The sequence below is a fragment of the Lampetra planeri genome, chromosome 26, assembly GCF_965212315.1.
Source record: "Lampetra planeri chromosome 26, kcLamPlan1.2.h2, whole genome shotgun sequence".
Classification (NCBI taxonomy): Eukaryota; Metazoa; Chordata; class Hyperoartia; order Petromyzontiformes; family Petromyzontidae; genus Lampetra; species Lampetra planeri.
The window spans coordinates 3,484,974-3,511,648 of record NC_136132.1 but is presented as its reverse complement, the minus strand read 5'-3'; the positions used below and the strand labels follow the sequence as shown (position 1 = coordinate 3,511,648).

Sequence of the window (26,675 nt, the reverse complement as noted above, 5' to 3'; positions counted from 1 at the left end):
TCATTAATGCCGTATGGATCTTCAACCAACCACGATGCATTAATTAACGCTGTGCAAACGCACGACATGCAGTAAGTTCTTAATTAATTTATGCGACTTGGACACACACGTGCTCATTAATGCTGTGTGAGTGTACAGAACAAATATCAATTAATGCTTCGTAGACATACAAACAAATATGATCTCACTGCTGTGATAGGAAAACGCAAACAATCGCGAATTAAACAAGATGTTATGCACACAAAGCCCTACTCAATGCGATGGGCCAAAATCCACACTGAGCCTTAGCTTCGACTTTGATATGCGCCACCACGGCCACACTTAAGTGCGAGCGTACAAATTTCGCCACACTTCTGTGTGCGCAGAGGTCAATATATTTTTTTACCGGTTTTTTTTTGACAGCTCGGAATTTAAGTGCTGTTATTGGGCTTCTTGGCACGCTCTATTCGGAGCCACTGTCAATCCTCGCCGGCTCGGCACAAGCACCTATTGTCCGCCTCCCAAGAGGCCGGGGCGGTTGTACTCGCGGCTCTTCTCGGCAATAAGCGAGCGGTGTCGTTCGCGGAAAAAAAAAATAGAGAGAAGAAAAGAGCATCGTTGCCTGCACCGAGAAAGTGGGTCATGGTTCTCATCGCGTGAACTACGGAAGCCCCCCCCCGCCCCCCCGAATGATCGGTTGTGTTGTGACACCGGACTTCCTGCAGAGAGAAACTGCGACTGAAATGTGCTACGCTCTTAGCGGCTGCCGGCATTATTATTATTTTGACCGACGTAGCAAAGGTTGGCTCGTGATGGGCCGGATGTGTGCGCGTGTCAGAGCACCGATGCAGCTCTGCTAAGGTCCTGTGTTTAATAATCATAATAATAATCATCATCATCATACAATTATGATGTACAACGTGCATGGAATTCGTGCAGCGAGTCGCTGGCACCAGTCAGAGGTGCGGAAATCCACAACTTCTGCACTTAATGAAAATAAAGTTCTCGTCTGGCATAATTTAGATGTTCTTAGCCTGGTCATCGTTGCCTAAAAAACAAAATCATAAATTATTTTTACATGCCAATATGAGTATCTAATCAGCAGGTTGCTAAACGAGAAATTCACCGACATCTCTGCAACAGCTGAAAGCCACGATTTAGCACATTTCCTGCGACCGATAGCTCCTTGCGATCAACTTTCATCGGCTCTACAAGAGATTAGGAGGCTTGAACTTGCTAAGTACTTGGGTGTTTCGTTTAAATGCCGTTTAACATCTTCTATTATTCCACGCTGCAGCCTTGGGCTTCACACTACGTTACCACCTGCTCACTCGCCATAAAAATAAATCCGTTTGCTTACCAAGATGCTAATCCAGCACAGATGACTATGGGGCTGTCCATAAATGGCGTCACGCACCTTAAGGGGGGGGGGTCAGACATTTGTGACGATGTGTGACGAGGGGGGGGGGGTTGAGAAATGTGACGTCACATCAAAATGAGCAACTTTAAATAAATATAGACAACGCGTTCTACTTAATTAAATATACTTTTTAATAAATGTTTTCTCCTACAACATCAGAGTGTAGCAGCACATTAAATACGCACTACAATGACAATAGTTTAAAGCGATTTGAAGCATGTTTTTTTTTTTTTGGGGGGGGGGGGGTGCAGAGCTTTGTGACGTCATATTTGAGGGGGGGGGGTCTGACTTTTTGTGACGTCCTGTGACGAAGGGGGGGGGGGTCAAAAATCGTCCAAAATCGCGTGACGTCATTTATGGACGGCCCCTATGCCGCTGCCAATATCTCGTGCGGTATCTCGTCGCGTAATATCCCGAAACATCAACGTCGATGAAACAACACGAAGTAAAATATTGTTTTCCCATTCAACTTAAGCATAGGGACATTTTTCAACGCCTGTGGTAGACACGTGTGTGTATATATATTTACAGCATATACAGCCCTGAGCCAGTGCAGTGGATAGTCCATATTTCTGTGGTGCAGGTAATGGTTCTGAGACAAGGCAATAACTATTGACACAAAGCGATTCGCATCTTTCGAACCCTCTAGGGATTAAGGGCTGAGTCCACCTCCGACCAGAATTTGAACACACAGCTTTGCAAGTTATCTGCCATGTACTCTTCCATTGTGTAGCCCAAATGGATAAATCATGATTTTAGCCATAGTTAACCACACTGATCACAGCATATTAGTTAAGTGGCGTGTGGTGGGAGGGGTGGCTAAGGTACCACTCACCACCCGTGTTAGCTATGGCCGGGAATGAAACTCGGGTTTTCCAGATTATCGCGAAAAATCTGGACAACAACTACAATGATGGCAACAGTCGATTATTAACGATAATTCTTACGCACCCGCTTCGCCCTGGCCAACCACCTTCCCTTTTGAATTTTGTTTTATTTAATAAATAAGAGCCCGGTAGAAAGCACGAGCTACAGGGAGAAGGGGTCCAGATATTCCGCAGACGAAGTGCCCGAGGCGAAGTGCCCACAGGGCAGGGGAGAGATGGAAGGTGGTTGGGCTCACTGCCCTACTCAATTAGGGGGCAGGGTTCGGGAACGTGGCGTTTTGATGGGAGGGGGAGACGAGGGGAAGGGGGACAGGGGCGATGGGGTAGGGGGGGGGGAGCAACACCTGCCCCACTTTACAACCCGCACCAACACACTAAGCACACCGCGAGACCCGCCGCACGCGAAACAGCGAATTCGCTCAACGGCAGCTCTCTCTACCCGAGCCAGAGGTTTACTCAGTCGAGCACTTCGCGTTCAAAATGCCGAAACGCTGCAGCCAGCGCAGGACCACATGAATTGGCTGCCAATGCACTTGGCACGCGCGCCGGCTCGGCGTGGCCGTCGTGTTCGAGGCGTCGTCGGGAGAGACGGCGGCGGCCGCCGTCGATGATCGCGTTCGGCATGCGCGGTCGCGGATCCCAATAATGGGCGCCTTTGATAGGCGGCGTTGGGGAAAAGGAGGCGATTGAGGAATGTGAAATCGCCGGGGGATGTGTTTAAAGAGAAGCTTCGCACTCCGAAAGTCTCCGCTGTGGGTGTACGAGCGTGCTGCGCTGGCTTTGCTCGGGTGTGGGGGGCAACGCGTGTGTGTGTATAGGGGGGGGGGGGTGCAACTCTTTTTTATTTATTTCTGTAGAACAACATTGTTGCACAGACGCGAATAAATATCGATGACCACATTCATCATTGAGGCTGCCTTAAAATGGAAACATTGACAGTAAGCTATAATAATAATATATTACCAGCCTCCCCATGCTCTTGCCATGTCTCATGCTTTTGAAATGTGACTATGTGTCCAGTGCATACGCACAATCTGATTTCATTCATCTCCACGGCGGACATCCACTCAGACGAAGTTCCTGCCTTTGGTTGCCACTCCAGCCCTAGCCTCGACCTCTGGCTATGATCTCTGTCAGTGATGTGTCCTGCTCAAGCCTAATTACCTTTATTGAGCGTCAATATAATGTCTAATTTGCAATGTAGAACCAGATCAAACGTGATGATATTTGTGTGTGTGCGTGAAGTCATTGGTGACCGGAATGAGACTATCTACTCACTCGACTTGAGAACCCAGTTTAATTACAGGCGGCTCCTTGGATGTGAATTCGAACCCAGGACCTCAACAGTGGCAGCTGAGCACTTTGGCCTCTGAGTGAGCTGGTCTCATTTTGTCCAATTCCTTTTTCACGAGCGTCTTGCATGTGGGAGGAAAGCGGAAGAGGAGGGGATAACCAAAGATTAGGCACAGACGGTTCACGAACCCATTTTCTGCGCGAGAATTTCCTGGCTACAGCACTTCTCTGCATGTTTGAAAGTTTCACAAATTTGCATAATCCACCATCTCGGTCCTCCAAATCGCTATATTACAGGCGTGCGCCACCACACCTGGTTATGCTAATTTTATCGAATATGTTTAAACGAGGACTGACAGAAGTTAAAATATATAATTCCACTCATAATTAAACCAGAAACTTTAAAATGAGCTTTTGTTCTTTCAAATAAGTCCATTATTTTATCTTAGAGCAAGGTTCAAATTGTGGCTTAATATTTGAGCATTATCACTTTAAAGGATTCTGTTGGATCAGGCTCTATTTTTGGAAGGCAGAGACTCCAATTTCAGGTGACATGATCGGGAGATTAATTAAATTCAGTGCAGAGGTATTTTGTCACTAGAGCTGTCTGCCCATAAAGGTGCATGAATTTCATGCAGTGAAACTTGCGGCAAAGAGATAACAACTGAAACTTTCCCCACATTCATTTGTTAGACACGTGTGTCCTATAGTACAAAGACAGAGATCCTCCATACAGCTCGTATAGACGATTGGGCCAACTAGCACCACACCCACAGTGCTGATGTTTACAGACCGCACGAACTACTCATTTGAGGCTGATTCCGACCGAGGGGAGGCCCGGAATCAATTCGTGCAATCTCCGCCGACGTTAGACGTGGCCAGGAATCTAACTCGGCTCACCGATGTCCGAGCCACAGCTCATACCCCACACACACAGTAAACACTGACGGCACGCGTGATTTGTCGCAGGGCTGCGTTCATCGTTCACTCGTGGTGAATGACACAGTAAAAACTAAAATCAAATAAAAAAAAACCTCGTTATTGTGTGCACATTTAAACGATTTCCTTAAAGGACTGGCCATTGCTCAGGTGACAGCGTTACAGCACCAGGGAGACCATCGGAAGTTCCTAGCGCCTTTATAACACCACTCTACCGTGGGTGTGAACGCACGCGCGCGCGCGTGTGTGTGTGTGTCTTTGTGTGCGCAGGTCAATCTGATTTGCCTCCCATCCCGTGGAGAGCGTCTCCCAGACGACTACACCATGATCTTGACAGGGTACGGCATGGACAGTGAGTATACTGATCTGCACATTGAACCCCGAAAAGGGAAAATAACAAAGGTGTATGGAAATCAAATGTTAATAGTGGTCCATTGGTTCTTGAAATCTATCTATATAAAAGTCAAAAATGGTGGGTTTGTGTGTGGTCGCTTGCTTGGCTCTCCAACGGTGGGGTTTATATAAAAAAATAATATTTAAAAATACTTGTTTTTAAACACGCTTTAATGCAATGTACCGTACTAGTCATGGAAGAACTCCACGACTCCAGAAAGTGGCCCCGAAGCTTGCCATAACGTCAGGGACCGTGGTCAGTTACAGCCAACGTCAGTTGACCGTGGACAATTAGACCCAAGCCAAAACATTACATATACAAAATAATGTTTTAAAATATGTTTCAAAAAATTATGATAGAATATAGTGTTGCCATCAGTATGACATCCGTCAACTTTAAATGAGTTTAATTAGCGATTTAGTGCGATTTTTGTGTGCTTCACTAATATTTATTCATTTATGATGCGTGCACAACCATACCAACTCACGCGTCTTTGGTGGGGGGGGGGGGGGCACATTTTCTTTCGCGTTAAAAATGCTATAAAAATCCTCACTGTGTGATGTCTCCCCCACCCCGATGCGTGCAGTTATTACTACTATACAGTCGCTAGATGTAGCAGCTACCACCACAGTCGGTATGCACTGCTGTAATCATAGCAGGTACCACCACAGTCGGTATGCACTGCTGTAATCATAGCAGGTACCACCACAGTCGGTATGCACTGCTGTAATCATAGCAGGTACCACCACAGTCGGTATGCACTGCTGTAATCATAGCAGGTACCACCACAGTCGGTATGCACTGCTGTAATCATAGCAGGTACCACCACAGTCGGTATGCACCGCTGTAATCATAGCAGGTACCACAACAGTATGCACTGCTGCAGTGAAAGCAGGTACCACCACAGTATACACTGCTGTAATCATAGCAGGTACCACCACAGTCGGTATGCACTGCTGTAATCATAGCAGGTACCACCACAGTCGGTATGCACTGCTGTAATCATAGCAGGTACCACCACAGTCGGTATGCACTGCTGTAATCATAGCAGGTACCACCACAGTCGGTATGCACTGCTGTAATCATAGCAGGTACCACCACAGTCGGTATGCACTGCTGTAATCATAGCAGGTACCACCACAGTCGGTATGCACTGCTGTAATCATAGCAGGTACCACCACAGTCGGTATGCACTGCTGTAATCATAGCAGGTACCACCACAGTCGGTATGCACTGCTGTAATCATAGCAGGTACCACCACAGTCGGTATGCACTGCTGTAATCATAGCAGGTACCACCACAGTCGCTATGCACTGCTGTAATCATAGCAGGTACCACCACAGTCGGTATGCACTGCTGTAATCATAGAAGGTACCACCACAGTCGGTATGCACTGCTGTAATCATAGCAGGTACCACCACAGTCGGTATGCACTGCTGTAATCATAGCAGGTACCACCACAGTCGGTATGCACTGCTGTAATCATAGCAGGTACCACCACAGTCGGTATGCACTGCTGTAATCATAGCAGGTACCACCACAGTCGGTATGCACTGCTGTAATCATAGCAGTTACCACCACAGTCAGTACGCACTGCTGTTACATTTTTAAGAGTAGTTTTGAAATATTTTTAAGACCCAGGCAACGCCGGGTACTTCCTGCTAGTGCTCTAGAAACCCTGGGGCCTGAGTTTGAGTCCAGGCCTTGGTTGATACATATGAGTGATGAGCGAAGTCTGAGTCGGTCTTGGGCTCCTCTTCATCAATCCACACTGACTGGCACGGTGAAGTATGGTAAAAGTATGGTAAAACAAGGCCCATCAGTGACATCACACGGGGAGCCATTTATTCAGTCGTTGACAAAATGTAGATTTTTGTTCATATTGTTTCTATTGACCCGCACAAAGTGAAAATAATAAACATGGAAATCAAATATTGATAGACATATATATACCGGCTAACCCAAGGTTAGTTTATAAATTTAGTTTTAACTGAATTGGATTGTCATTATGGATTTCCTAGGTACTATCGCTGGGTATATTAGGCTACAAAACAGTCCGCTGTGAAACTTGACATTTCATTTCATTGGGTTTATGTCCTGCATAACTTGGTTAAATGAGCTCAATTTACTCAGCTAAATGGAACCCTGTTGCACATAAACAGTATCAAATAAATGGAATCTCATGCAATAGATTGCATGCCATTATAGAACAGTATTTCAATTTACATGGAAGAGTTTTCCATTTTTCTACTTATTTTTTTTATTTCCAATTTTACATTCATGTTTTTCCTCCGCCCCACCCCCACTACGCCCCCCCCCCCCCCCCCACGATTGTTTTCACTTTTAAAAAAATGTTTTGCTCAACATCAACATGGCTGCTTTCTTCAATCACTGCGCACCTATTTCAGCCCTTTCCGCACGGAGCCGTGCAGATTATTAATGAGCCACGGCGCGAGAGGGGCCTGGTACGCTGATAATCCACACACACGCACACAAAGCAGCATTAAAGCAGAGTGTAGGGCCCAAATAGCCCACCGCATAAGAGCGCTCGGTGCCAACCCTCTCATTGCGCCGAGATGCACTAACACCCATCTGCAGTCACCTCAATTAGGCCATTTGCATTTATCCCGTAAACACTGCCAACCGGAGCTGTGAGCAGGGGCTTGCCATGGGGTGGCTTCGTAAGCGGATACCTGCAAAGTTTGGCAGAATGTGAGGCGTGCGTATCAACGCGGTGCTTGGGAAAGTCGCCACGGTACCTACTGTCGGGAGAGGAACCCCGTGATGGAGGTGGGTGGGTGGTTGGTGGGGTGTGTGGGGGGGTGAACATGCTCCAGGGAGGTGATTAGCCGTTGTAGACTCTGCCAGGGTTTTTTTATCTTTTCTGTAACACACATTGCAGGTGAGCGCCGTATCTCTCATGGTTACTGCACCCCCCCCCAACCTCCTTTTTCATCAAGCCGTAAGGTATTAACATCAGCAATGATCACGTGCCCTCTGTAGGTACGATAGCCACCGTTCTGTTGCTGTGTGCGACTATTGTGTGAAATGGTCCTGGGCCTCCCCTAGGTCGACTCGGCCTCAAATGTGTACCTAGTGTAGTGTGTAAAAACATCGCCATTGGAGAGACAAAGGCGGTTGGGTGTGGTGCTGACCACCCACCCTCCTCCCTCATCTATCGTCCCGGACTTCATAGGTGCTCGCTAACAGCACTTGCCCCAACAGTCTGTTGAGGCCATACATGGGGGGTCTTTGTGTGTGTGGTTATGAGACCATTGAGACAACATGACCACTCACGAACGACATAAAACGTCGAAAACTCCCGTGTGAAATAAATCAACGAGATGGGTGGCGTCTAATGAAGAAACCCCGAGGTGGAGCAGCAGCTCAGAGGTTGTGCGCTTTGCGCTGTGAGCCCGGCGGCCTAAGCCTGATATTAAACAAATGATTCGGCGATGATAGTGGTGCCCAAGAAATTAATAAAAAAAAGCTACTCATTCGTCAATAACACTGCGTGGCCTTTAAAAAGGAAACATGTACAATAGGTGACGTTTCGGGCAACGGCCCTTCTTCATGGCACATTGTCCAACGCGTATCGTTCCTGTTTCTTAGGCCTCTCTATCCACGTGCTGTGAAGAAGGGGCCATTGCCCGACCAAGCCCCCACTGTATGTCTCTCCTCTCATTGCTACAGTGTCATCGAGTCTTGAGTTCGATAACGGACCACGGCTAACGTCAACGATGAATGAGTCAAACAACACTCATGGCTGTCAAAGTCTGCAGGGGAGGATTTTATCCATCCAGTAGTGTGCGTTGACAAAGGGCTGTAAATTGAGTTGTGAAAATTCTAACGAGTTTTTTTATACTCTTTTCTTCTTTCCGTAAAGTCACGTAGGTATAAAATAAAATAAAGCACGTTTCGGGCGTAACGCAAGCGTCCATCATCAGGTAGTGGACGCCCGAAACGTGATTTGTTTTATTTTCTACCTACGTGACTTTACCGAAAGAACCAAAGAGTATGGATTCCTGCAGTCACGAAAGCTTCAAATCAAGATTGAGTTATATAATCGCGTGCCGGATATATATGCAGAGGTCTCCCCATGCCACGTCAGTCATGTGGATTCTGTTTTTACTTTCATCACACTTCATCACGCTCAGTTGGTATGTGTCAGTGACGTGGAGGGCATCAGCAGCTGCGATAGTACTTTGGCACTGATGTTAGCCGTGGGCAGGAATCGAAGTATCGCAAAGTGGCATATAGCGCAGCACGCGAGCCGCTCTTCTTCCGCTCCACCCCTCTTAAACACATTCCTCCTGCGGAGGGAGCTGGTAGGAACGTTGAGTTGCTCGGTCAATGGCCAGGGTCTACGGTGGCGTGGTGTATTCCGCAAATATGGCCGACTGTGAGGGCAGGCATAAGCCGGCGTGAGTAGGTTAAACGTTGAGTTTTATAAGGGCACCACGGGGTGACCAGCCCCTCCCCACCCAGCCCCACCCCTCCTACCCCCCACCCAGCCCCACCCTCCCCACCCAGCCCCTCCCCACCCTCCCCTCCCCATCCAGCCCCTCCCCACCCTCCCCACCCAGCCCCTCCTCACCCTCTCCTCTCCACCCAGCCCCACCCCTCCCATTTTTGGATGCACGCCGGACGGACGGACACAATCATCCCCTGTGGGCTGGTGTAACCAGGAGGTTCCTACCAGTAAAACCACACCCTTAGAGCATGCCGATCTCAGCCATACATGTGCATGAATATTCAATGAATGGTCCAGGGGGGGAAATATTACGTAACAATGATATATTATGTTTACACATATCTCCCGCATAATTGAAACTTAGCGAAACCATTAACACAACGACCGCGATTTCATCGACGGGAGTACAAAAGAGAGTTGATTTTCTTGCACCATTCTTTTTGTAAATCCTTCATATTAAGTTCGCTTGCTTGCTTGCTTGCGTGCTTGCGTGCTTGCTTGCTTGCTTACGACCGTGCAAATCTTTCGGTCGTTTTCTAACCCACTTCCCGTGACCCAATCGAGCTGACATTTTCCACACAGACTCGTCGTGCGTGACAATTAATTTTAGTGAAAAAAATGTCCAAAATTTTACACTGTTTAGGGAATTTTTTTTAAAATATTTAATTACCAATTGCTTAATGCTGGCAGACAATCATCTGACCCATAGGTGGCAGCCATCTCAAGCCAGAGGACGAGAGGACTCTAGCCGCCACGCATATAAAGGATTTATAGTGAAAAACTTTGTTTTTACGGGTTAATTTTTTTCCACTGCCGTTAGAAGAATGCGGCCCACGATCGTACGGTGCCCCTCGAACGTCTCGTGTCCCGAGCACTCGGCACCTCGGCGGAGTTTAATTGCGGGAGCTTTACTTTCTTTTTTCGTTACGGAAAAATACCTCCTGGAATTAAACATCTCTCGACCCGACTCGTTGATTTTTTTTTTACTCACTCCCAGCTCAGAAATTGAAATAAATTAAACCTGGACCTTTGGTGGGCATGCGAGGAGCTCGACACAAAGTGGCATATAATGACATAACGTAATGAAAAAGCCTATTAACGTTTCGTTTGCCCTCTGCCGAGTTGGAGGTCTACAGGGTCTTTTTCAGTCATTTAATCAAACAGAACCATTAAACGTTGACCTCGCGTTCCCTGTTATAATTAAAAGGAGCGGGGGTGGGGGTAGTGGAATAAAACATTTCAATCGAGAGCACATTCATTTTTCAGTTTTCGATTGATGCAGTGGGGGGGGGGGGATAAGCTCCACTTTCAAGTACTTCACAAACGCCACATAGAGGGGCTATTGATTTGCGGGTAAGGGAGCTAATGAGAGAGAGCGAGAGAGTGATGGTGACGAGGAAGGGGGGGTGGGTGGGGGAGAGCCGAGGTGACAGAATAGGAGGTGTGTGGCGGAACGGTAGAAAGGATGTGCATCTGGGTGCCTTGTGTTCTTTGTGTCGTTGATAAACAAGCAAAACAAAGGCGGTCAATAGCCAAGGAGCGGCATTTAAACCGTCACGCGCAATTAGAATGTCCGAAAATATTTCGGACAGAATTGCAAGTGTGACCTTTTCGTCGTTCACGCAACGCTGCATGCACCGTGCGGTTCATCGCGGGACACAAATGCAATTATTATGAGGTTATGGTAAGTGTGTGTCATGCACACGCTGCAGGCAGAGGGCCTCCGAATCTGCGAACGAATTTATCTTTCCCTCCCGATGCTGCACTGGGACAGGTGAAATCACTCAGGCTTTACACAATTGTCGCTCTACCACATGTGTACGCATAACTTGCGAACTTCTTTCGAAACGTGCGTAGCCAACCGTGCTAATCAGAGGTGCAATTTGCCAATGGATGGTAATATTTGTCTGGTGTGGAGCGGTGGGACAGTGGTCAGCGCACTGCACTCTGAATCCGGCGACCCGAGTTCTGATCCCAGTCACTGGAATGCCAGTGGCGAGTGATATCTGACCTGTTTCTCAACGCTCCCTTTCACCAACGCGCACTGGCCAGCGTGGTGAAATATGGCCAAAGTACCCCCATGACCATCATGATATGGGGACGCTTTTGTCCAGGGTGGAAAAAAGGGTTGATAATGATGGTAATGCGTTTCATTGTAATTCAACCATAGGTTGGTTAAATAAAGGGGAGTAATATTTTAACCACCCTTGATATACCCTAGCATGGGGTCCATATTCACGAAAATTTCTAATCTAGATTCCTATCATGGGGCTTTCAGGAATAAAGAAGTTTTGACTTCGACGGAAGGATTGAGCCAACGAGATGCTTAGACGCACCTTTGTCACCGAACCCAAACCCACCTCTTCACATACCACATGGTACGGTTCACTTTCCTCACTCATAACTCACCTCCCTCTGTCTTATTTAAATCAATCATCGGCCCGTATGGGACAGGCTGCTCCCTCAGCCACCCAAACCTGCTTGCTATCGCCTCTTGTTCTTGCTCAAGAGGTACACAGTGGTGCACTCCAGTCGCCCAAACAACCGCTCCGCCCCAACGAAGTGATGTGGTTACATTGTTTGGAGAACGATTTTTTGTCCGTTGTCTATCATCATCTTCGTCATCGTCATCAGCAGCAGATGCAGCAGCAGCCGTGATCAATCCACTACAAGATGAAGGCATCCCCGATCATGTACCATCCCTCCTGGTTCCTCCATGTACTTCTGCACCAGCCATTCCTGGCGGATGAGCTCCCAGACACCTTCCCTTCTGTGAGCTGCGAAATGCTCGTCGTCTCTAATGGCCAGCTTCCATTTGAGTGACGTCTCCCGCTCATGCCCATATCTTAAAAAAAAAAAAACACATTGTAATTCTAGATTTGAAGCTTTCGCGACTGCAAGGATTCATACTCTTAGGTTTTTTTCAGTAAAGTCACGTAGGTAAAAAATAAGATTAAAATTAATAAAAGTAAAAATAGAAAAAAAATAAAAAAAATAAAGCACACTTATTATTTTATTTCTATTATCACATTTATTATTTTATTTATTTTTATTATTACTTTTATTAATTTTAATTTTATTTTTTACCTACGTGACTTTACCGAAAAAAACCTAAGCGTAAGAAACACATTGTATTTATTCGCGGTCAAAGCCGATGTCTCCAACTTGCATTTGTTCTCTAAATCAACGTTCCCCTCGCCAATGTCTCTCAGCACGAATATAAATGTCTGTGAGAAAGTTGACTTTCATCACTCCGTCTCCTCGGTAGATGTCACCTCGGGCTCTCTCCCCCGGTTCCCACTCCGTCAAAAAACAAAAAAATCCGTGTAAAGGATCTCACGCGTGCTGCTATTATTATCTCGCGGTCCAAACATATACATGCTAGAAAAAAAAACGAACAGGGGTAACGACGCCTGTGGGTCATTAACGCACGAGCGATGCCCTTTCCCCCGTAGGTGCGACGGGCGTGCCTCCTGCCCTGAAGCAGGCGCGGATGAAGCACATCTCGCTGGATCGCTGCCTCGGCTTGCTCGGCTCAAACGTCCGCGCCAGCGGGGGACACATCTGTGCCGGCTACGTGGAGGGGGGAGCAGACGCGTGCAACGTACGTCATCATGGCTCGGCCGGGAATCGAGACCGACGCATCCCCCACACTTCTGCCAAACGCTGCCACCACTACCATCATCGTCGTCGTCGTCGTCATCATCGTCGTCGTCATCATCGTCGCTGCCACTATAACCTTCTCCAGCCCAGACCGCCTCCGCGCACTCCGTCGCTAACGCAGGCAGCTCTTGGCGGGGCTTTGCGCACATTCTAGGCTGTGCCATTTGCACGTTTCTATATTTAACTGTCACCTCCAAAAATCACATTTTAGCACGCCGCCCTTTTGCCTCGGCAAATTTACGGAGGATCATGCGGAGATTTGTGATCCTTAAAAAAAAAACCCGCTTTGGGTTTTGAGATGGACCGGCGATGGCAGTACAGCAAATAGGTTGTGAATCCGTATGTGAGAACCTTCAACTGTTATCCCCTCCTATGGATGAGTATTCTCTGGGTATTCCATTGTACTGCCACACACAAAAGAATTGCTGAGTGGAATTGGCTAAACATCCCAATTCATGATCCTCCTGAAAATGAGAAAGGAAACTCAATGAGGCTTTGCAGGATTAGTGAGCTATTATCTTCTCCGTAATGTCCTGCCCTTGATCAATCCACTGGTTGATGAAGGTCCCCATGCCTTTTAGTAATGGGGCCATGTGACCATACTTCATTGTGATGGTCAGTGCTGGTTGGTTTCGATATCACTCGCGCCAGATGTCAGCTGTGACTGGCAATTGAACACAGGTCATCGGGGTCAAAGCACATCTTGCTAACCACTGCTCCACCGCTCCATAATGCTATAAGGCTATGACCGTAATGTTATTGGTTTCTTTACACCGCCACTACCATCACCACAAGACAAACACAAAGATCCCCCGTATAGCCTTTAAACGACTACTGGGCACGTGCTGTCAGCGAGCACCTATGAAGGCTAGCAAGACACACGGGGGGGTGGTTGGCCAACACGACGCCCGGCCACCTTTGTCTCCCTAGTGACGATATCGACCTAGGGGAGGCCCACAACTGATTCAGATAATTGTCACTCGTGTTGGCCGCAAGGGGGAGGTGAACTTAGGTTTTCCAGGTCTGTAGCGCAGCGCAATAACAGCAATTCACTCCCCACCACCAGAACAACCACAACCACAATCGCAATCTTCATCTACACCGTCACCAACACAATCGCAACCGCATCAGTAAATGGAGAATGTGCATTTTAGCTTTGCTATAGCGGATATGCCCCTGAATGTGCTTCCCTCTCCGCCAGACAGGCACATTGGCTTCAAGAACATAGCTCTCTCATTTTGCGCCATGCGTCACCGCCGTGCGGAGCCCGGCTGATTGCACCTAACCAGGGGCTTTCATTATTAAATAGACGAGAGACAAAAAAAGCAACACCCCCACACGCATGCACGAGTGCGCGCACACCCCCACACACATACTTTATATATCTGAAATTCATCCATATGTCAAGTATTGCCTTCCATTTCTTTTTCAATTTATTTTACTTGGTCGATTCCACTCGAGAATACCGTGAACCCCCCCCCCCTACCGCATTGCACCCCCAACCCCCTTCACATTCAGGCGGGCGCCGGGAGACACTAAATCCATCACCCGCGGCTGAGACACGGTTTGGGTCCCAACTCTTTAAAGCGCCACGGTGCGGTCCAGTCACATGCCGAGCTGGCTACACTTCTATACTTTATAACGGCTGCCATGGTGAGCGCAGGTGCCTGGGCATCAATTCAGTCGAAGCAATCTCTTTACTTAGAATCAGGAGTGAGCCCCGTGGAGATGCAAGCGGTGCCTTTTCTGCGGAAGACGAAACGTGCAGTGCGCTGCACCGCGGCGGATACAATGGTAGCTCGGGAGAGTTGAGTGCGGCATTTATTAAAGGGGCATTGCTTGACAGTTGGGCGCCTCAAGGTTAACAAAATGATTATTTGAGATCCCCCACCTCTCCTGAGAAATTCTCTGACAGTTATGGCATTGTTATTGATTAGCATACTATATATATATATATTTGTGTGTGTGTGTGTCGCATTTGGTGCATTCTTCATACGGGCGCCCGCGCCTGTGTTTGTCGCCCACCGTTTGGTTCTTAATCAACTAAACCTGTTCGCGGTTCCGATAATTCTCAGCTCTCTGTCTCTTTACCAACACGATTCGAGTGAAAACCACTTCACGCACTCAAACGACTTTCCACACTCGAGCTCCACACTGAGCGGCAGTGTGCGGTGAAGAATGTGGTCCAGACGTTGGGTTCAATCTGCAACCTGCGCCTCTTATATATATATATATATGTTTGACACCACAAGGTGTTGCCAACAGAGATGATCAGCGCCCGATCCCCAGAATATTTATATTTTTTTGTAATTACCGTCCCTGCATTTATTATAAACATTGTGGCAAATACTTGCGGACGGCCAGACGTTGCAAGAGACGGAAAAGATCATCCGCATCTGACCATCCGAGCTCAGAGATGGCGTGGCCATGCATTGCCGATGACAATGTACTATTCCCCTGTGCCCCAGCGAGGGCTGAAGGAATGTATGTTTTACATGTTTTTTTTTGGTAATGCAGTAAATTGCGTGCAATAATTACATTTGTTGCAAATGGACCAGGTCATCAGATCGATGGCCTCTTCTCCTGAATGGTGTCAAATGGTAATGAGTTTTTAATAGGAAAGCCGTGGAATTACCGCATGAAGGTAAATCGCGAACCATCACGACCTCTCTTGAAAGGAGTCCGTCCACTGCCAGGATGCATCCAGCCTGACAAAACGCCTCCTCGCATTTACCGCGGCTGTCACTTTCCACCAAAGGTATCGCCTCGACATCAAAGGTCGCAAACGGGTTTTGATTCCTTACCCGTACCCGTACCCGGCCGCACCAGGGTCGCAAATGGGTACCCGTACCCGGCCGGGTACGAGTAGCCGGGTATCGGGTAGGGTACGGGTATCAGGTACCCGGTTGCGACCTCTGCTCGACATTCTCTTATTTCTAAGCCTATTTCTACCCCCCCCGCCGCTCCCCACGTTGAACAAAAGGGTGACTCGGGGGGACCTCTGGTGGCACCCCGTGGCGACAAGTGGGCCCTCTTCGGCCTGGTGAGCTGGGGCATGGCGTGCGGCACGGCTCCTGGCGTCTACACCGAGGTGAGCTGTGCCAACACGGTGACCCCACAGGTGACTCGGGGGTCACGAGCGTGGCAACGCATTCATAATTCTCGGGCCACTCCACGAGCTCTGACCCTGAGGCTGCTGGTCGGGGCAGACTCATCGCGGCCGCGCGCCGCGTGCCCCTCAACCGGCACGTTGCGCTTAAGGCGGGTGGGGGGGGGGGGTTAGGGGGGGGGGTGGCGACCGGCGTGGGCCGCTCTGATTGTGATTGTCACTTGCTCCGAGCCGTGACGCCCACGCACGCGGGCTTAGGTGTGGAGCCCCCCCCCCCCCCGAGGTCTGCCGTGCGAGGCCAAGGCCGCTGTCGACACGACGCCTGAGTGTAGGGTCATCACCTCGGCTCGGGTACAAAAGAAAAACTGGGACATTGTGCAAGAGAAATAATATTGTACAAACGCCAGCATGTAAACGCATTGTATTGAGTGGTGTGTTTTATAATAATTATTATTGTTATTATTATTTGATACAACCGACAAAAAAACTGGACTTTTAATGTTCAGGGAAGACTTACGGGTTTGCCAGGATGGGTACCTCAAAAAGACAACAATCCGGGAAAGCAGGACACGTGGCAGTCGCACTTGTACCAGCCGCGCTTGCTCCAGCCGCGCTTGCACCGTGCAGTGCTGGCTAAACGTGCGTGGCACTCACCTCGTGTCTACGCACTGGCGGGCGATGTGAGCAATGCTTTTGGTAATGTCCTGACCATTTCCATGTTTTGCACTCTTAATAAGTCGTTGACGTTTCCACTTCCAGGGCGCATTATTCGACGCTGAAGGTGAATTATAGTTGCGACGGCTGTGCTGGTAGTGATTACCCGGGTCACTCTCCACACTTCCATTCCTTTCTTAAGTTTGTGCCCCTTGCAGCTTTCTATTAATTTAGTGTCGTTGACACGCATGCCACTGTCTGACATGAATTATTTGATTAGTTTTCCTATACTTTGTACGCCTATCGTTTTTTATTGTTGTAACTTTCTGACCCGCCCCTCCTGAACATGTGTGAAAAAGAGCTTTGTAGCTCATCAGATTCCTACAGTATGAATCTATGTCACCCCCCCCCCCCGCATCTCTCCACCCGGCAAGTATAGGTTTGGAGCACCACCATCGATTAGGCCTGTCGTGTGGGATGAGGGAAATATAATCTGGGTATTGCCACCTCTTCTAAAATGTGTGGCCGGCGGAGAAGAGTCGGAAAAAATACCCTCACCAGATTCTTCCAGCCTAAATAAAGATTATGATTCCGCATTCAGAAACTCCAACCCGAAAGAGCGCTTGAGTACAACACTTGTAAATGCAACACTTAACGATCAGCCATGTGGCAATTAAGGAGATGAATTCCCAATGGTTTATTTCAATAAAATACACGCTTTTATTCTCCCCAATGTTTACCAGCGTACTACATTAAACATGAGTATTAATTTTTATTTCCTACATAATGAAATGAATTATCATCAATGAGTCATGACACACCAAAACGCCAGCACACTCTAACCTTGCCAGCACATTCATGTGTGTCCATAATCGAGTGACATCCACAAAGTAACGACTCGTATATACATATAAAACTCGGCTGAAACGATGGCAAAGTTTAGGAAATCGTTGTTGGAAATGTCAAGAAACATTTATCTATTTTTAAACACGGCCCATTGCTTTTCTCTGCACTTGCATCAACGCAGGACCAGGGCCACCGTTTGATCACAGGGGAGAAATTCGTCAGTAACAATATGATTGTGGGATCCTGTAGTGCGGTGTCCTTTTTAAAATGCTGCCAGTGTAGGCCATCCTTGAAAGGGCCGAAGCGGTAAAACTCTGGGGGGGGGAGTGCCCATTTCCTGGCTGTCCAACGGTCCCTGATGACGTTCTCCCACCCCCGTGCTCCTCTCAGTCATTGTCAAGGTCGAGCGTTGTAATGTTTTTTTGCGGGAGGGATTCTGCCACCCGACAAAGTACGTGTGAAAAAGAAAAAAAACAATCCACCTCCTGCCCGATGCTGATAAACTCACGAGGTCGCAGAACGGCGGAGCGTCTTCCGTGTCACACGTGTGCATGTTGAACCTGGTCGGTGTCACACGTGTGCATGTTGAACCTGGTCCGTGTCACACGTGTGCATGTTGAACCTCTTCCCCACACCGTACGTCGCAAACTGTGCTCATAGGAGGTGCGGGTCGGGAAGGACCACGCACCGCACGCAAAAAGCAGCTCGAAAGAAAGGAGTGCTCAACATGGAATGAGTTTTAAATTCATAAATCGTTCGTCACGGACCTTCATTACGTCCGTGTATTTCCCATAAGTGAACATCTCATGTTTATTGTTTTGTTATATCGGTTCAATAAAAAAAGTTTTTTTACGAACAAAAATGGGGGCGGGGGGAGGGATGGATGCTTTTTAAATCCTTTATATTAAGTTCACGTGCTTGCGTGCTTGCGTGCTTGCGTGCTTGCGTGCTTGCGTGCTTGCGTGCTTGCGTGCTTGCGTGCTTGCGTGCTTGCGTGCTTGCGTGCTTGCGTGCTTGCGTGCTTGCGTGCTTGCGTGCTTGCGTGCTTGCGTGCTTGCGTGCTTGCGTGCTTGCGTGCAAATCTTTCGATCGTTTTTAACCCACTTCCCGTGATCCAATCGAGCTGACATTTAGCACACAGACTCGTTGTGCTTGACAATTTATTTTCGTGAAAAAAAATCCTAAATTTTACACGGTTTAGGGAAAATAAATTAAATATTTAATTACCAATTGCTTAATTGTGACAGGCAATCATCTGACCCATAGGTGGCAGCCATCTCAAGCCAGAGGACGAGAGGACTCTAGCCGCCACGCATATAAAGGATTTATAGTGAAAAACGTTGTTTTTACGGGTTAATTTTTTTGGGTTATACCTGTAAAAGACTGCCCCACTCTCGACCGCATTGCAACGCCACTGCAGCTTGGAGAGAGAGCTCAAAGCCTGGCTCTTCAGGGACAGGACTGGGCAACCTGCAGGCGCATATCGACGGCAGCACCGATTTAGGGGCAGCATTACGGCATCACCGAGACACGCAAGCTACCCTGTCTGATCAGAGAGCACAAACAATCACAAAAACTTTCGGCACGAGTGTAAAAATCCTTCCGGTTTTTTGCTGTTGTCGTTGTTACTTTAATCATCAGTATTGTTCATTCGCTAACAAGACAGATTGGGGTGGGCGGGGGGGATATGCGAGAAATGAGAATTACTGTGTACCAGCTGAAACTTAACTTATCTTCAAAGCAATGTTCTGATACTAATGAGGCACACAGCATGCAGCGGCGGCGGCGGAGTCAGTGTGCGGGAAGGATGCTCGCGAAAGTGGCAAAGCGCGAGGTACAGGGGGCCGCATGACGATCCCCCCCTTTGTTAGGGCTCCTTGCTTTTAGCGACCGTTCATGAATCGTGACTAATCTGAGATTTGAATGAACATGTTGATTTTCAACCGAGCGTTTATACACTTGCGTTACGTACTCATGAGCCTTTAGTTCTTTATTCGGGCAACAATGTGGCGTTGCTGGGGGATGGAGGGCTGGGGGGGAGCGCTCTGTGCAAGCGGATAAATTTATCGCGCTCGCGCAGACTGGAATAACCCGTAAACCGAACGAGTCAATTAACCAATTCAATAATAGTCGGCGGTTAATTATAAATTAAATATAGAATACAACATAATCAAATTCCCACTGCCCCCCCCCCGACCCACCCCCATTGCACACTCGTTAAGGGCCCTGCATGATAATAATAATAAAATAACTAACACCTTAATGACTTCATTTTCATAAGCGCCAAAGAAATGCCAATCACCGCACACAGCGGCTCCGCGGCATGGAAGGAAGCTCGTTGGCACCACCACCACCACCGCCTCCACCACCACCAGCTCCACCACCAGCTCCACCACCACCTCCACCACCACCACCACCAGCTCCACCACCAGCTCCACCACCACCACCAGCTCCACCACCACCTCCACCACCACCACCAGCTCCACCACCAGCTCCACCACCAGCTCCACCACCAGCTCCACCACCACCACCACCAGCTCCACCACCAGCTCCACCACCAGCTCCACCACCGCCACCACCACCACCGCCACCACCACCGCCACCACCACCACCAGCTCCACCACCACCTCCACCACCACCACCACCAGCTCCACCACCAGCTCCACCACCGCCACCGCCACCGCCACCGCCGCCACCGCCGCCGCAGGGAGTGACTTCCACGTCGCGCCGTCTGCAGCCCGTCGTAGGCGTCTCCCACTCACTCCGCCTCGCCTCTGGGGACTGATTGACCGCTCCGTGATTGCGGCGGCCTCAGAGTTCAGAGTGCCGTAGGTCGTTCCCCCCCACCCCAGCCGTGCGACGCGATGGTTGGGGGATCTCTCTCCCTCTCTTTCTCTTTCACTTTCACACCCTCTCTCTCTCTCTATCTCTCTGGCAACGCGGCGCTCGCCTTTGGATGCGCTTGTGCGGCCGTCTGGAACACTCTTCCATCCGATATTAGGAAGCCACTGGAGCTATGGCACTTTTAAATCATCATCATCATCCAGATTGAAAACTCATTTCGTTAGAACTGCGTTTTTGTGTGTAGTCCTTCCGCCGAACCCCCAATTCGCACGGTTGGCTGCGAAAACATTTCAACGTACACACGTAGCGCGTGGACATTTATATTCACGTGGTGTGTACGCATTAAAATAAAAACGTCTCGTTAATTTGTGTTACATATTTCTTCTTCGTCTTCGCCCTTTCTTTTCTCGCAAGGACACCCATGTCAAAGTGCCACAGCAATCTCCGATTCTAATTCAATCCGACGAGCGAAGGGCACATCTTGCGTGGAGCCGCACATTGTCGTCTTAGCTATACGGCGGCGGCGGTGGCGAAACGCGAGCAATTTTCACGACGCCGAGTTATCACGCGCAAAGGTGACCCAACGAACAAAAAAAACGGCGCCATAAACACCGAGGTCGCTTCGCGTCACTTGTCACCGTGACAAGAGGGGTTTGAGCGGTCGACCTCGGCTTCCCTAGCACCCTCGAGCCCTCATCGCTCTCTGGACCCGCTACTCAGACGGTGTGTGTGGCGTTTGCTGTAGTCGCAGCGGTGCGATTGTGGCCATGCGATCTAATTTTTCGGACCACATGGTAAGCCACCGCAGTCTGCGCTGCTTCAACGGAGGACTGGCAAAACTGCACGAACTCTCTCTCCTGAAGCCCTCTCGTGGCCCGCAGACCTCAAAATTGCCCTTTGGTTGTTTCGGTAAAGTCACGTATAAAGATAAAATAATAAATTAAATAATAGCATACTACGACGTTTCGATTGCAACACAAGCAATCTAATTTATTATTTTATCTTTATACGTGACTTTACCGAAAGAACCAAAGAATAATTCCTGCAGTCATGAAAGCTCCAAAATTAAGACTCAAAATTGCCTTTTAGCTCGTGAAAGTGTTGCCATGTGCAAGAATAGAATTGAAATTCCCGAGGCAACCCAGAGATAAACCCTATTTCCTCGCTTAAGGGAAAGTGTGCAGAAGTGATTTCCATGGCCTATGGAGAAATCGCCCTGAATGCGCCCAATTTAATTTCATCGTGTAAGCTAAGCAAAAATGAGCCGGTTTAGTGCTTAGATCTGGACTCTGCCCAGATATACCAGCTGTAGATGGCTTGGGCTGCTAGGTTGCACATGAGATGCCAGTGCAGCAAACAATTGAATCTATCTGTGTAGAGCTTTAAACGTGTTAGGTCTCTAGCATGTGCTTTATTGTGCTCCGTGTAGTGTGCTCTCCTTCCACATGAAGCCAAATGTTAATTCGTGGAAATGGTGAAATATCCCACGGCAGGTGCCCTGGAAAAGAGAGCCGAGACTCAGTGAGGTTTTCCTGGATGAATAAATGGCGTTTTATATATTATAGTGTAACACATCCCCATTCATGGAAAAAGATGAAAAGTTTACAAAAATATCCGCCACCGATGGCTCAGACCTTTCACATTACAACCCAGCCTGGGCTAAAATACTGCACGTGAGCGAGACAACTGTGCCCTGCACGCGTATTTTCATTGGTAAAGGCTGTGCCGACACAAGGGTGGATTGGGCACAAGGTCAAATATGTGAGAATCACTGTCTTACAATGTTGAGAGCTCGCAAAGAACACGCTCCCCCACCACCTCCACCTCCCCCCAAATATAATTGATGATGGTCACGAACAAAAAAATAATCTCCCAGAAAACCTGACATGCTGTACGCCCGTATAAAAATTGGGCTTGTTCTCTTCGCGTTTGTTTTTTTGGGTGTAAGCGTCTGCTGTCGTAATGAAAAATTAATGCATAGGTCGATGTGAACCTGTCGATACATTTACCATTGTACACACACCCGCCTGCACGGCTGCCCTTTATACAAAGACTCCACGACCGAAACAAATAACAAAAAAGCTCCTGAAAGGTTTTGTACCAGCAGGCAGCAGCTGAATACGATGTCAGTTAATAAAAAAAACGGTTAATAGAATTATCAAGGCCATAACAGTTTGTATTTCCACTTTCCAACAATACTAAACTTTCAAGGCCCATATGTATGTAATGTAAATATCTGTTTACAACCATCAACAATTGTCATGGAAAAACACCATCAAATTGCATTGTGGTGGGATCAAGCTCGCCTACACACATACGCATCTGCATGTTGGGCAGCCTGGCACCTAACCTTCAGGCAAATAAAGAATGGATCTACCCCTTCTATCTAGTTCAATGCATGTCTGCTGATAAAAGCGGAAGGGTCGAAAGGTTTTGGCTGAGCAGAGTAAAAAGTTTAAAGGAAAGTGATTCACTTTTTAAGCAATTGTTGCGAACCTTTTTGCGTGCTTAAGGTGGGATCACAGATTCAGACACCAACTTACTTTTGTGCAAAATGTGCGTTCCCTCTGCGGGTCAGATCTCGCACTACACCGACTGGATCCGAGAGAAGATGGGCAGCGACTGGAACGACGCTGTCCTCTGCAACCCTTGGCTCGGGCTCTGAGCAGGCTGGGCCAGACGGGACGACGCCATACAGGATGATCACTCCGCAACGACATCAATAATCTCTCATCGTGGATGGAAGCAATACAGCTGTGTGGTGTCCAGGCCACGGAATTTTTTCCGTCACACTCTTTGTGCCGTGTCATGTCGCGCTAAATGAGAAATTGGTAATGGTTTCGTTCAGTGTGCTGGCTCTTGTGCAGGCCTGCCCGTGTCTGATCAGTGGCTGTTATGCAAAAGTGAAACTCGCCACTTTCTTTTCTGTCTGAGTTATACGGTGGTAAATACTGCGCATTAAAAGAATGCTTTCACGAAAAATTCGGGAAGACCAAAATACGTTTTGAGTTACCTGCTGTGCGGTGAGTCTGCGCTGATGCATTGTCAAAGTTGGCTGGCTTAACCCTGAAGCAATAACGGGCGTTTTTTCGTAGCCTCTATATTTGTCTATTGAGATGTGCATTACCACAAACTGCATTATCTGCAAGTGTTGCTCTTCCGTGCGTTGTTTTTGGATTGGTACATTGTCCGACGTTTTCGTTTATTCGGGGACTGCATTCATTTCCTAAATTTATTCTTGAATTCATAATCTCCCAGCATGTGGAGCGAAAGCGTTAAACCTCGTGCTGAACACACATGGTGCCATCTGAAAAACACATCTGAGAGCTAAAACTGCGAAAATGTACACAGTTTTATGTGCAATTGTTGACAACTGCAAAGCCAAACTTATCGTAATTGTCCTTTCTATTTCAAAACAATCGCCCGCATTAATTATCAAAGCTTCAACTGTGCTTCAAGTTAGATATATAATGAGTTTGTTTTTTATAATGGGGTGATTAAGGCTTTAAAAGAAAACATTTATCTCTCAACAGCAGCTACAGGGCATGTCCTTCCAGAGCATGGAGGCATTGAACCATGCTGTGTTTAGTGAGCTTATTGTTGCATGTTCAACATTTGAGGAGGATGAGATAGGGCTTTTCAGAGGGGTACACCCAAAAGTCCAACTTACATCCAGGACATCATGTACGAGAACATTTGGAGCAAAAATAACGAGACGCGTTTGGAGCCTTTCAGTACACATGCCCTTCTGTCGTAAAACAAATAACAACTGTTACAAACTACGATACCGTTCATTAAAATATCAGCTTGAGAAAGAAAATCGGTCAAATATTAAGGAACCTGTCGCAAATGGACACCTAATGGTGCAACATTAAAACATCAGGAATTATGGAATTAAATCACAATGATGAATTTTGCAGTATTTTTTCTCCCGTGCATGCTTTGTCACACAGGCACACCGATATCACCGATCGCGTGAGGCATGCAAATCTTTAAATACACGGTATCAGTGGCATACATCACAGTTTAGAAAATGGGCCTTGCAGCTATTTGTGTTCATTAAATGAAACCCTCATCAAATTAGACGCGAAACAAAATAACGCGACAAAGAGAATGCAACCCTTATCGAAATCTTGCGGGACTCAGCGTGACGGGATGTGTGTTTTAAAATGTGCATTTTCCTGGATCGCTGCCCATTTTTTTCAAAGCCTGTGGATCTCGCTCATTAAAATTTAAATTCCTCATCCTTGCAAAAAAAAAGAAAAAGCGGTTTGGTCCCTATAGCTGTTTGTTTGAAGGCTTGTGCTTGGCAGCATCCTTGGGATTTTATGGCGATGCGTGGTGTTACTGTGATCATCATCAAGATGCACGGCGCGTCCACAATTTAATTTCCGGTGCCTCTTCCTGCACACATTCCAACATGTGCAATGCTCGCAAGACATCCGTTTACATCTGCTTAAGCGCCCCGCACATCAAGCCTCTGCAAAAGCAGTGTCAACGCACACGTGACCTTACGTCAATTATCAAATTCATGAATGGGAGGGAAGAGGGAAGAACGTTGCTTGGTTCTCCGATGTGTCTTCATCGTGTACCATGTGTTCGGCACGATGTCCGATATTTCGCGCTGGGAGCTCCTGCAGTTGCCGAGGAAGCTCCGCCGTGCTGGGGTGACTGAAGCAGAACTGCAGAAACCTACGTAGCAGGAAAGTGTCGTTGTACTGTTCTTACATACTTGACGTGTCCCTCTGCGGTAGCCCTGTGAACCCACTCCAAGATGTCTACGAGTTGTCATGCATACACGCCTGAGCTTGAAACCCCACGAAAAAACAGATCTGTGAATCAAAAAAAATGAAGAATCGCCCTGCTACAGAAACTTGAAATAATGGCCGAGCATGCCTTAGTTCAGGGGTCCCCAACCCCCGGGCCGTGGACCGGTACCGGTCCGTGGCCTGTTAGGAACCGGGCCGCACAGCAGCAGCAGCAGGAGGTGAGAGCGGTGAGTCCGTGCGTGGCCCGCCCCAATTATTTTATTATTTACCACTTCCGTCCGCGCCTCTTTCCCGCACCGCGCACTTGTCACAGTTTTGGTGAGCCCACAAGCTGCTAACCGCTAGTAGGCAAAATGAGTAAAAAACAAACGTCGCTGGAGAGCTTCTTTGAAAAGGGGGAAAGACCCAATGATGACCCCCCCCCCGGTCCGTGAAAAAAATATCTTCCACGAAACCGGTCCCTGGTGCCAGAAAGGTTGGTGACCGCTGCCTGAGTTGATGTGCTCCAACCCGCCACCTTATCACTGATTTGCTCAGTGGCGGAGTATTGCACTCCATTCTGGTCTGGGAGCTCGTACAACATACTGTTACATGCACAATGAAATGAATCAATGCCCGCATGACGTGAATGCTGAAACCTACATCAATCCCTTGGCTCCCGGGTCTGGCATGACAACTGCAACGGAGTTTACAGGTTTTCTTGCCAACGACAACCTTCCCATGAACCAAGATCTCAGGGATGTACCTCGCCACCGACTCAAGTCCAGATCCGTCTCCTGGGATCGCGCTGTCAACAATCCTATAACCTCACCCAGATATGAACAGAGTGTAACAATGCAGACGTACAGAATATACACCTCAATCGAGACCCGGACATCGCACCTCCTGTCCTTGACATTCATCGAAGACACTGATGATGTAACCAATCAAACGCATTAAATATCAACAGGCCAATGCACACGTCTCCTTCATGAATCAAAAAAGAAAGACAAGCCACAGTGGGAATGTGGCCATGCAATCCAAAAACGTAAAACGAAATTTCGTAAATTGGAATGGCTTTTCCCCATTAAATTAATGCAAAAATTAGGGATGTGTTTTGGACAGTCATCACAACTTTACTCCGAACATTAATATTTACACCTAAATCACTTTTCACAATACACAAATAATAATAATAATGAAGAACATAAATATTAAAAGATTTAATAATAATAAATTTAAAACAAAATTAACGTTTTTGAAGGAATCAACTGAACGATCTGCTGCATTAATTCTAGATTTGAAGCTTTCGTGACTGCAAGGATTCATACTCTTTGTTTTTTTCGGTAAAGATCTGCTGCATGTTGGAATGACTGGACAGGTGACGTGGAGGCGTCACTGTTGCACTGTAGGGACACCGTGACG

General features: G+C 47.7%; 1 protein-coding gene across 1 annotated transcript in view; it reads left to right on the top strand.

The window, feature by feature from the left end:
• Positions 1-24,768, top strand: part of LOC144727580 (plasminogen-like) — a 79,660-nt gene extending 54,892 nt beyond the window's left edge. The window contains exons 10-13 of the mRNA XM_078606475.1: positions 4,789-4,870; positions 12,842-12,990; positions 16,033-16,140; positions 23,081-24,768. Coding sequence (XP_078462601.1) covers positions 4,789-4,870; positions 12,842-12,990; positions 16,033-16,140; positions 23,081-23,167 — 426 coding nt within the window. The 3' untranslated portion in view covers positions 23,168-24,768. The remainder of the gene's footprint in view (positions 1-4,788; positions 4,871-12,841; positions 12,991-16,032; positions 16,141-23,080) is intronic.
• The last annotated feature ends 1,907 nt before the right edge of the window (positions 24,769-26,675 follow it).